Genomic DNA, 12,618 nt, shown 5'->3' on the forward strand with positions numbered 1-12,618 from the left:
TGAGAACCACTCCTCTGCAGTGATATGATTCTTGTTGCTAGGTCTTTGAGTGATGCACGCCACATTTGATGGACCCAAAGGGCATATAACTAATCCTATATTTCCAGAGTTGTGTTACTAACCTTTTAATGATGCAGGCAACATTTCCAAATGGCCCCTGGCAGCGGGTGTCACTGAGTGCATGGAAAATGTTCAGCTGTCGATAAGCATTGACTAACACACTGCTGGAACTTAGCTCCCACACTGGCTAGCCATGGGCATTTGTTACCACGGTACTCCATCTTGTTTGTCTGTTTGGAGTGAAATGAAGCTGTTGAAATCTGTCTCTGTTTGGAAACAGTGTTACGTAATAGCAATGCTTTAGGCAGCTTTTATCGACATGGGTGAGACTTTTATTACAGCCTGATCTCCAAAAATTCCGTGCTCCTGGACACGGAATTGTTTTCCGTGCTCCTGGACACGGTATTGCCTTCCGTGATGGGCACACGGAAGTGCTTTCTATTATACTATAATAGGCTATTACCACAGCACTCTGTTAACTCCATCATTAGAAAATACACACCAAATGCTAATCCTAAACAAAATAATGCTATAGCAAATTACGTTGTGCCCTGACCAAAACATTCCCTAATCTTAACCTGTCATTAAAGACATATTTTTGAGAAATACCTTTTCCAGTTAGTTGCTAGGCTATCAAATTCATTTAGGGCGGAATTCTCCCACCCGCTTAAGTGAAAAAGAGCGCGCAACGGCGCCTCCGAGCTTACTCAAGCCAGTGAGTTCATCACTTGCGCACTTTGGGTGGGGCCAGGCCAAAATCAGGGAGTTCCCCATGTTAATCAATCCTAAGCGGATTCTCCCGTCCACTTAAGCGTGTTTGCCTTTACGCGCATCAAAGGGCTGTAGTAAGGTCAAGCGCCACTATGAGGCGAAATGAAATACTGCGGTTGATGCCAGCAAAGCTCACAATTCCAACTTGTGTTCAACAAAATGTAACATAGACTGTCCGTTTGTTGTAAATAATGTTTGATTGCTGATTCATAATGTTATTCTATACCCATCATTTTTAAAAAATAAACAAACAAAGAAAGAAACACCACGTGATATCAGAGAAGAACCTGTTCTACAATCAGTTAAATTACAAGCAAACGCAGCTCAGTAATTAATCAATAAAATACACATTTAATTGCGTAATTTGGGTGAGTATAAATATAAGTAGCCTTCTCTTATCAGAAACCAAAATGCCACCGCTGCACCTACTCGCGCTGCTGCGTCAATGGCAAATGCAACATCGAAGACGCGCTCGCATTTACAGGCCTCGAATTCATATTCTTGGCTTCACAGACACAGAATGCCTTCAGAGATTTCGCCTGGACCGAGCAGCGATACTCTACCTGTGTCAACTGCTGGATGACCAGCTATCCAGCCGCAGTGTCCATCCCCATAACCTGCCTGTCCTCGTGAAGGTCTGTGCTGCGCTCTCGGTCCTGGCGTCTGGGTCTTTTCAGAGAGTGGCGGGTGACGCCATTCATATCTCACAGGCGTCTGTGTGTAGGTGCCTCAACCAGTTTATTGAGGCCATGTTGCTGCACACCGGCCGCTTCATACAATTCCCCACAACAGCGGCCGAACGACGTGCCATCAAAGCGGGGTTCTACAGGGTCGCCGGGTTCCCCAACGTTTTGGGGGCCATTGACTGCACCCACGTCTCCATCAGAGCCCCAGCCGCCAATGAGCACGTTTATCGAGATCGACGTCGTCGGCATAGCATGAATGTCCAGGTAGTGTGCGACCACACCATGCTCATAACAAGCGTGTGCGCCAAGTTCCCTGGCTCGGCTCACGACGCGTACATTCTGCGCAATTCCACTTTGCACCCAAAAATGGAAAGGCTGGCCAACAATGGCGTGTGGCTGATTGGTGAGTAAAACCAAAAAAATCTTATCAGAAATGTGTGTGTAGCATGCCAATTCTAACATATTTCTTATAGGGGACCGGGGCCATCCTCTCATGCCCTGGTTGATGACCCCGTTTGTCAACCCCCCCACGGCCGCTGAGGTGCGCTACAACAATTCTCATGCGAGCACAAGGTCCATCATCGAGCGCACCTTCGGGGTCCTGAAGAGTCGCTTCAGGTGCCTAGACGACTCGGGTGGTTGCCTGCTGGTAACCCCAGGTAAAGTGTGCCGCATGACCACCGTGTGTTGTATGCTTCACAACATGGCAGTAAGAAGACGACTCCCAATGCCAGTGGTCCCACCGCAGGACCCACAGGATCCCGATATGGATGAGCCTGATGAGCAGCCGGTGGGGAGAGCTGTAGAAGTTCGGCAACAGATTGTCGACCAGTATTTCCGGTAAGTTTGGGATGCATGTGTGAAAGTTTCGCATGTTTAACATGCCACAAAATGATTTCATTGAGCATGTAAATTGTAGGCGTAAAAGTGTTTGCCATTAAACCAGAAACCTGAATTTGACGAGGAAATTCGAAACTACTAAAACTTAACCATATTATCGGACAGTCACAAAAGACGATTACGACACCAACCATTTACAATAACAAATAATTTTTATTAACGTCTCCCACCCCTCGCCCTTGCACGGCCCCGGCACCCTCTGCGCTGCACGCCCGAAGCTGGACGCATAAGCTCAACCAGCTCTCGTAGCGCACCGCAGACGTCACCAAGGCGCGTGTCTATGCTGGCCATCATTGTTGCCGTGTGCTGTCGGAACTGCTGGTTACGCTCCCTCTCCTCGCGCTCCTCAGCCATTCTTTGCTCTTCTATTTGAAATAAGCGATGGTACTCCGAGCGAGGGTCGTCGTGGGGCTCTCGGTCCGGGGTTGGCTGCATGTGCACGCCACTGGCACCGGTCTGTTTGGTGACAGTCACGACCCCACCAGTCTCCCGCGACAGGTCCACAGGCAGCTCTGTAGAAAATAATTACACATAATTAATTGTCATTTCTTCTCTTCCCACAGGTAGATGAAACAATGGTCGGAGAACCAACTCACCGCTGTGCTCCGGAGACCCAACTTCTGGCAACACCTGGCTTCCACTTGGGGGGGGTTCAACTGGAATGAGAAATAAAACAAATTGAAAGCTACATTTCGATTGTTTCTGGTATTTTCACGATGCTGCTTTGTAAATCAAGTAATGATATTCAACATACCATCATCCGTGTCGACGCCACGGACTTCTCCGTGCACGTCTACGTTAGATAGAGTCGCTGCCACCTCCTCTTCCAGTGTAGTCAATGTTACGGGCGAGGAAGGTTCACCACCCCCTGTGGCGCACATGCTTCTTCTCTGGTTTGCGAGTCTGGCCTTCACCCCCCCACGCAAATCTCTCCATTTATGTTTTAACTCCGCCACGTCCCTCCTGCACCTGCCAACCGAGGCCACGTCCTCAACTATTTTGGCCCAAATCGTGGCTTTTCGTTTCGGGTCGGACTTAAGCGCACCTGAGCCGAACAAAATGTCATGGTCAGAGCCATCTAATAACAGAGTTAGGTCACTCCCATAGACCTCTATGGACCAATCTTTCCACAGCAATGGCGGCTCTCATGGAGCCTCACGGAGCGTTAACATGGAAATCCCCATTGACTTTAGTTCTATTAGAAGTTACTTAGTTCTAGGAGGTGGCCGTAGAACACAGAAAATGTGGTAAAGGTAATGTAATTTGTTTGTACTTAATCTTTGTTTGGTATGTGATGGTACTGTGTTAGTTTCCAACGAACAGAAGTTTACTGTAAGAAACATTTTAATCTACACGAATCACATCACCAACCGACTTCCTGGTCCCCGGTTCGCGCAGCTCTTATTAGACGGCTCTGGTCATGGTGCCTCTTGACCCCCTGCACCAATGTGGTCAGTTCTTCCTCGTTGAAATTTGGCTTTCTGGATTTCGACACAGCTTTCGCCATCGTTGCCTCTGTGCTCTGTGAAAGTGACTACCTTTTTATACTAAATCAGACCTTACACTCCGACCAATGCAAAGGGGCTTCTGATTTGGAGTTATTGGCAATTAGTGGCCACTGGTGTTGAACCATTTGCCTACACCACGCAACCTCAAGTGAATGACATGGCTAATTGAAAGTGTGAAACAGATCGCAGCTATGAATGTGTTTGTTGGGATGTCTGACATGTGCCGCTGACAAATCAAGCACAATTTCACCAAAGACGACGCTATGTGATTTGTATTTCAATCACCTTGCTGTCCTGCAAAGAGGGACAACATTTCGTGGAATTCGATATGACTTCATGACTGATGCACACCAAACCTGTCGTCCTCGTCTTCTGCTTGTGAAGGGGACGGTAATGTAGATATTGAAATGGAACTGTTTATTTGAGGTCGCATCAACTGTTTGGCACGTGATTTTATTTTTAATATTCAAATTAAAAGTTTAGATTTGGTTTTCCATGGACCACCAGTGCTTTCAATCAATTAATCAGAAAGTCCATGTTCCATGCTTTCTAGGTAACCACAACTGGTGAACTTGGGAAAGAGTCAGCCCCCATTTAGCATATATCACGCCCATGTTGGGCTACGCGCTGTTTTTCTGAGTTAAAGGATTTATCCGGAGTTGGAACAAGTTTGCCTGATTTTTGCATGTTTGGGATGAAATACAGTCACTCTAGAGCAAAATCAAGGCAAAAGGATGCGTTTTGAGAAAGTTTGATAATATCACGTTAGCCTCGTTAGCCATATCAGCTATGCAATATGAAAGATGCGGGCATCGTTTTTTCGGCGGTTACACACATTTCAAAAACACAACATTTTAAAGTCTTGCACAGCTGAAAACAACGTCACACGTACCTCATAATATGTTGAGGGTATCCACACATAAACCGAAGTGTCCAAAGTCCTTCATGTATTCTTGAAAGGTCTGCAGAATGTGTTTTGTGAAGCTACTACCTTGAGAATATCTAAATTACGGTCAAGACAACTATTTGACACTAAAGTCCACCAAGTAGATTGCCGAGTGCGTCGCACCATCAGCTGTGGTTATCATAGCTGATGGTGCGACGCACTCGGCAATCTACTTGGTGGACTTTAGTGTCAAATAGTTGTCTTGACCGTAATTTAGATATTCTCAAGGTAGTAGCTTCACAAAACACATTCTGCAGACCTTTCATGAATACATGAAGGACTTTGGACACTTCGGTTTATGTGTGGATACCCTCAACATATTATGAGGTACGTGTGACGTTGTTTTCAGCTGTGCAAGACTTTAAAATGTTGTGTTTTTGAAATGTGTGTAACCGCCGAAAAACGATGCCCGCATCTTTCATATTGCATAGCTGATATGGCTAACGAGGCTAACGTGATATTATCAAACTTTCTCAAAACGCATCCTTTTGCCTTGATTTTGCTCTAGAGTGACTGTATTTCATCCCAAACATGCAAAAATCAGGCAAACTTGTTCCAACTCCGGATAAATCTTTTAAAGGGACACTCCACCCATTTTGCATTAGGCTTTCCATTGATAGACACCCAGTCATACTTTTGAATGATCTTTCAAAAATCTCTCAATTCCCCCTGAGATTGGAGAAATCCACATTCATCTCTTAACACTTCCTATGTCAATGATGTAAAAATGGTCATTTTGCATCATCGACATAGGAAGTGTAAGAGAGGTGGATTTCTGTTGAGACTACAAGCCTTTTTCCCACCTTTTAAAGCCCGCCCATAGGGGGTTGGACCTAATGCTCTAACACACCTATACTCATGAACGGTCATCCGGGTACTTTGCTCTTAAATTTGCGTTACGCCCCTTTATGGGTGAAAACAAACCGAATGTCTCATTGACTTACATGCTACATTGGCTAGCCTAAATGAATACATTCCATGCTTCAGCCACGGCTGTTTGGCTATATTATTTGAACAACCGGCAACGGAACACGTTTTCGGCGTGTTGCGCGTGAACAACGCTAGTCTACAGGTCCGTATCTTTCGTTTATTAATCCCCAACATCACCAATTGACTTGCATGTGTTGTTTTCCCCCACAAATGGGCGTAACGCACATGGAAAACGTCACGCCGTTCATGAGTATCACAGATCAGTGTCCCAGTGCTTTTGAAATCACTGGCATTGAGGCTCCAGTAAGCAGTGTTGCCAGATTGGGCTGTTTCCCACCCAATTGGGCTGCTTGGGATGGCCGTCTGTGGGTAAAAATGGCATTTTACAGGAAAACTCGCCCAATCTTTCCCATCGACATCAATAGAATTGGGTGGGATTTAGTGCTTCCAGGCGGGTTTTGAGCATTTTTTGGGCTGGAAATCATCAGCCTCATCTGGCAACACTGCCAGTAAGTCACTGGCATAGCTGGAAAGGAGAAGCTGGAGCACACTGCAGCAGCTTAGTTTTCAAGACTTTATTTTGTGCACACACCCGACCAACGTTTCGGTGTTGCTACACCTTCTTCAGAGTCAAATGATAGCAAGAGAGAGACACACATTTCAGGACTTGACATGCACAGGTGATCCCACTTGGTTTGGCTAAATTGGTCTCATCTCATTGCAGGTAATTGACCCCACCCCCCAGCACCAGGACAAGATTGCAGACAATTAGACAGAGAGGCTTTGTGGAAAGGCATTTTGGATTCATACTCTAAATTCAGTGGAGCCTCAGGGCATAAATGAGGAACACAATATGTCTTGCTCTCTGTAACAAATTGTTCCAGCATCGCGGCTGTGGTCTTCTAATAATTGTAGCTGTGGTTTTATTGACAATGTTCTTTGTGTATTGTTTTTTTTTCACTTTTTTATTTTGTTTTGGGAAGTTGGCAAGCTGTCTAATTGTCTACAATCTTGTCCTGGTGTTGGGGGTGGGGTCAATTACCTGCAATGAGATCAGACCAATTTAGCCAAACCAAGTAGGATCACCTGTGAATGTCAAGTCTTGAAATGTGTGTCTCTCTTGCTATCATTTGACTCTGAAGAAGGTGTAGCAACACAGAAACGTTGGTCGCGTGTGTGCACAAAATAAAGTCTTGAAAACTAAGCTGCAGTGTGCTCCAGCTTCTCCTTTCCAGTGATGTCTGTCCCACTGTGATGCACCTGCAAGCAGGGTTGCCAGATGAGGCTGATGATTTCCAGCCCAAAAAATGCTCAAAACCAACCTAGAAGCTCAAAATCCCGCCCAATTCTATTGATTTCTATGGCTAAAATTGGGCGGGTTTTTCTGCTAAATGCCATTTTTACCCGCACACGACCATCCTAAGCAGCCCAATCTGGCAACACTGCCTGCAAGATGAGGGAGGGATGATGCATAGAGTCCCAAATAACTGGGTGTGGCCTGTGGAACTTGAGCATTGCAGTGCATTATGGGGATTGTTGTCACAAATCCACAAGTCATTTTCTGCCTTTTCTTGGCCAAGAAGGCACCAAATTAGAAATGTATGTTACTATTCTACTATACATATGACCCACTTTCAGTAACATATTCATGTCTCCACCGGTGGAATGCCCTTTTAAGCGCGAGGGGTGTGGCGATGTTCCAGAGGGGAGAATACGCGCAAGATAAGACCGCGTAAAATATGCGCGCGTAAAACCGACTTAAGTGGAGACGGGAGAATTCCGCCCATAATGAATGAAAGAAAACTAGCTGTGCCCAGACCCAAACAATCCCTAACCCTAGCCTGTCAGTAAGAAATGTTTTTTTTTTTTGAGAAAAAATATTTGAAATTAGAAAAGTCCTGAGAAAACTGTGGAAACATAGAGCTGTGGGAGTATAGAGAGAGCACTTCTGTGTGTCTATCACGGAAAATAATTCCGTGTCCAGGAGCACGGAATTTTGGCAAAATCCGTGCTCCTGGACACGGAATTTGTGTCCTTAACAGTGTTGGGAGTAACTCGTTACAAAAGTAACTAATTACTGTAATGCATTACCTTTTTGAGTAACGCAGTAATGTAACTGATTACAGGGGGAAAAATCGGTAATATGTCCTCGTTACAATGCAAGTAACTTGCACATTACAACGCATTTTTTTCACCTAAATTTTGTGTGGGTATTTTGTTTTCTTTATACAATGTTCGCGGATCACCGTGAGATCAGCTATTGCCTATGATAGCCTATGTCCGCGCAGAGATTTTAAAGTTTCACGCAGAACATTGCTTCCTCTTTCACGCTTCGTCTCTCGAAATGGCAGGCTGACAAAGGATGACCGATCCAGAAGATCCAGTTTGCTCGTTTTCAAGATGGGTATATGCCCACTACTTTGACTCCATTGAAAATAAGGACGCCAAGAACATTTAAGTGCACACTGTACTTGACAATGCACACTGTACTTGAAACCCAAACCGCTTTCCACGTCGAAAAACAGTAGCCTACAAACAATTTGACGATGTGAAGAGGTGCCATAGCACCACCAAATTAGTCAGGAAAGGAGGGGATGCATCCCATTCGCACGAGACAGGGACACGGCAGGGTAGGCTATCCGACGGGGGGGATGAGTAGGCCTACGTTGCACCCCCCTCACTTTTGTTCAACTAAACATCACTAAAATTGAAATAAATCAATTTGAAATAAAATATTATAGGCCTCTTGGCTCATTAATGCTTATATTTAATTGTAGCTTCAGCTGTAGACCTAGGCCTACTTATGAAGCCTCAACTCCACTATCGTCCTTGGCATTGTTCAACAACGTTTATGATAAAATCTGGTGCATGTGGGGGGTTGGGGGGTCGGACATAAAAAAAAAGAAATTGAAAAAAAAAAAATGGAAATTTAAAAAAAAATCAGACCGGACGATGACCAAACCTGACAACCAACCGGAACCAAACTTTTATTTTTCTTAGGCCTTATTGTATGTGGGTAAGACGCAATTCCTGAAAATGTTGGTTTTCAGTCTGCAGGCTTCCAAAACGACTTGTGGATGGCAGGTGAAAGTCATGCCACCTCATAGATTTGCACTGTATTTGCACTGCCAAATCCTTATTTCCAGTCATTTTGGCTAAAGTAACTAAAAGTAATGCAAAAGTAGTGTAATGCCTTACTTTTCAAAAAAAGTAATGTTGTAATGTAAGGCATTACTTTTAAATGACAGTAACATGTAATAAGTAGTGCATTACAGTTTTTGAGTAACTTTCCCAACAGTGGTCCTTAACATCCTTGTTCAGGAGCACGAAATTTTTGGAGATCATGTTGTTTATTATTATTGCCATGTTAGTTTGGGCACTGTTCAGATTATACGCAAGACATTGACAGGGACACTTATCCATACAAAAGTACATTCCATGCATTCTAATCATATTTTATAATTAAACATGATTGTTTTTAATGTGGTTTGAAACGTTTTTGTGTGTTACAGATAAACAGATAAATGAATAATGAGAAGTGAATCTGTGTGAATTGGCTTTGCAGGAGTCGAGAAAGGCGTACTGTTGTTTGTGAGTAAGACGAGGAAACTCGGCCAAAAGAACATTGTGTGCTAATATAATGAGACTTAAGCACCAGTTTCTCCGCGTCTCTTCCTCTGCATCTCACACTCTTTACACAGAAACAGGAAGGAGATTCACAAGATGTTCTACCTGTCTAACTGTTTTTACTCACACTATCTGACACAGACACACAGACACAGACACACACACACACACACACACACACACACACACACACACACACACACACACACACACAGACACACAGACACAGACACACACACACACACACACACACACACACAATCTCTGTCTCGCACACTTTTTACCCAAGGTGCACAGCAGCTCTGTCCTCGTCCATCAAGCTTGTGTTATGAGAAGGCACAGGTGTGGAGACAAACTTAGGAAGTACATATGCACGCGCGCGCGCGCACACACACACACACACACACACACACACACGCACACACACACCAAGGGAACACTGAGATTTATAATGTCCCTGATTTGATATGTGGCATGCTGTCAAGCCGAATATTACCACTCAATTTATCTGAATTAATTGCACCAGCCAATTTTTTTATATCCTCACACTCCCATAAAACAGCATAATGTACTACAGTGCATCATAGCTCTCCAAAAAATGTCGCCCCATAGCCACCAATCTAGGAGGTGTCATTCAGGGAACAGTCTAGGTGACTAGTCGTCCTGCTCATATTGAAGATGGAGGTAGCCTCCTAGTGCAGATTGGATTGCCGGCGGGCCTATTCACTATTTTCTGAAAATACTCAATTACATCATAACAATATTGCTATGACATTACTGAGAGCCTTAAGTAACATAATATAAGTTTTCTTTTTTAATTGCTAACAAGCACTTACCAATAGTTTGGATACTTTTTCTAAACTCTTAACACAGACTACCACCTACCAAACACAATTGACCAAATGGTTAATTTTCTTCTCAAGAACACATACTGTTACAGTAAGACATAGCCAATACAATTTTAGTGACGGTAAGTTTTATAACATAGGCTCTGCGCTAAGGGGTTAAGATGTGTGCTGTTGTTTTTGTGTAGGAGTCAAATAGGAAGGAAACCGCACACCACTTATGCAAAATAGGTAAGGGATAACGGCTGACGAAGTGACTGGTCCGAGTTAATTAAGGGTGAGGTGGAGGCTCATTATCCCGATTACCTCTCATTCGGGTAGGGTATTTTTTAAAATCTACTGTATGACTGTTAGAGATGGGATTTATGGCTCTTTGTCGGGATCCGGTTCTTAGTGGCTCGTTCCTTTCAAAGAGCCGTTCAAAAAACTGGCTCTTTTGGCTCTTTTTTAAATTATTTATTCAGAGTTAAGAATGTAATACTTTGACTCCTCCTCAATTTTGTCCAAACAACAACTGATTATTCTCCTGTTTCTAAAGACCGTTTTTGCCTCTCTTTGAGGCAAACAATTGTGTTTTTCCCCAAATTTAATATACTCTGGTCGAGGTCACATGCTTAAAATGAATGAAAAATGAACGAAATAACGGTCGAGTGACTCCCCCAGCTGTGATCTGGTTCCCATCGTTCACTTCAGGGAGCCGTTCAAAAGAACCGGCTCGTTCATGAACGACACACCTCTAATGACTGTGTTAACTTGTAGGAGTTATGCCAACTGCACCAGAATCTATCGACCAAGTTAGATGCTTCTCTCTCGGACACGTCTAACATCCGTAACGCATGTAGAATCTTTGTTTGGAGTGCCGACGATGTGGTTATTTACTTTTCGGTAGATCATGCGCACGATTCTTACAACGACATCCCTTAGATGCCGTGGGCATTCTAAACAAAGATTCTACACACATCCTAGTTAGATGATTGACCGGTTCAATGAATTTAAAGGTCACCTAATCAGCCAATCAGAAAAGGCTCAAGCTATTTTTTAGACTCATTGGTTACTGCCACACTGCCTGCACTGGCGGCTTCCAAAGTTCTTTCACTCCATGCAGCAATTGGGGTTGTGAAAGACTGACTGAAAAACCTAGGCTAGAGATGCACCAGATCCTGATTTTTAGGTACCTGCCAAATACCGGAACCACTGCTTAAGATCCTGCCGGATCCGGATCCTGTGAAATACCCTATTATCCTGCCGGATCCGGAACCGGATCTTGGATCCTGTGCATCTCTAGTCCTGACACTGTTTTGACTCTACTGTGACACTGATATGTCATGATGTTGGTGTAAAGAGTAACCAACACTTTTAATGCACAGACAGAATCATAAATTGTTACCCAGTGAAAACGTTGTGGTCCCTCGGACCATCACCTTTGTTTTTGGCAAACAGGGATGATCTTTATCTTCAACGTATTCAGTCTTTAATAGAATTGACCGGTAGAGTGTCCAACGATTCCACAATTGTAGACATTCGCCTGACACTTTACCGGTGAACTGTAACCTGAAGACATACATATTTGATTTGGGGTTTGAAATAAGGGTAACACATTGTATCTAGAAAACAAAAGAAACAAATACAAAACGTTAAAATACGATTCAATGAAACATCTAGAGTACAAAGTGTCTGTGGGCAATTCAAAATTGTATAGAACAACGTTACAAATGGCTGAAATAAAAATCGATGACTGTACAGTTAAGACAAGCTTCAACAACAACATGAATAGACGTGAAGGCGTTATGCTAAGTAGGGACCCTGAAAATGTATTGGCATCTCACCCCTCTATGCTCCAGCAGCCTCCATGCTTGTAAAAGCAACACTTATTGCCTCATCATGGCCAAGGTACCATGGGATGTCTTGGCCTTATCTTGCAGTCAGAACATGTGCGGTGCGGTGGATCCCGCTTGTCAGTACGGTCAATAATCCCGTATAACCTTTACATCCACACGTAATGACGCAGCAGATGAATCGTAAAAAATACGGCTAGAAGAAAAGAGGAAGAGAGAAAAAAAAACACGACACCCATCCCCCCTTTCTCGCTCATTGGTTCTTCTCATACCTCTCTCTCTCTCTCTCTCTCTCTTTCTCTCTCTCTCTTTCTCTCTCTCTCTCTCTCTCTCTCTCTCTCTCTCTCTCTTTCTCTCGTGCTCTGTGTGTCCATTTTCAGACTAGTCTGCAGAGGGAAGCTGGTGATATAAAAATGATGAATCATTTTATGGCCCGGCCATTTCCATATGACCTTATGCTTTATGGGCGGGTGGCTTGCCTGTGCATTTCCATATATCGGCAGCTGGGAT

At 44.0% G+C, this 12,618-nt stretch overlaps 1 protein-coding gene across 1 annotated transcript; it reads left to right on the plus strand.

Annotated features, from left to right (window-relative positions):
• Nucleotides 1–1,241: 1,241 nt before the first annotated feature.
• On the plus strand, nt 1,242–2,361 carry LOC134457088 (putative nuclease HARBI1). Its single transcript, XM_063208870.1, has 2 exons — nt 1,242–1,920; nt 1,991–2,361. Exons 1-2 carry the CDS (start codon nt 1,242–1,244, stop codon nt 2,359–2,361), a joined length of 1,050 nt encoding a protein of 349 aa, XP_063064940.1.
• Nucleotides 2,362–12,618: the final 10,257 nt, after the last annotated feature.

This window comes from Engraulis encrasicolus, chromosome 1 (assembly GCF_034702125.1).
Source record: "Engraulis encrasicolus isolate BLACKSEA-1 chromosome 1, IST_EnEncr_1.0, whole genome shotgun sequence".
Classification (NCBI taxonomy): Eukaryota; Metazoa; Chordata; class Actinopteri; order Clupeiformes; family Engraulidae; genus Engraulis; species Engraulis encrasicolus.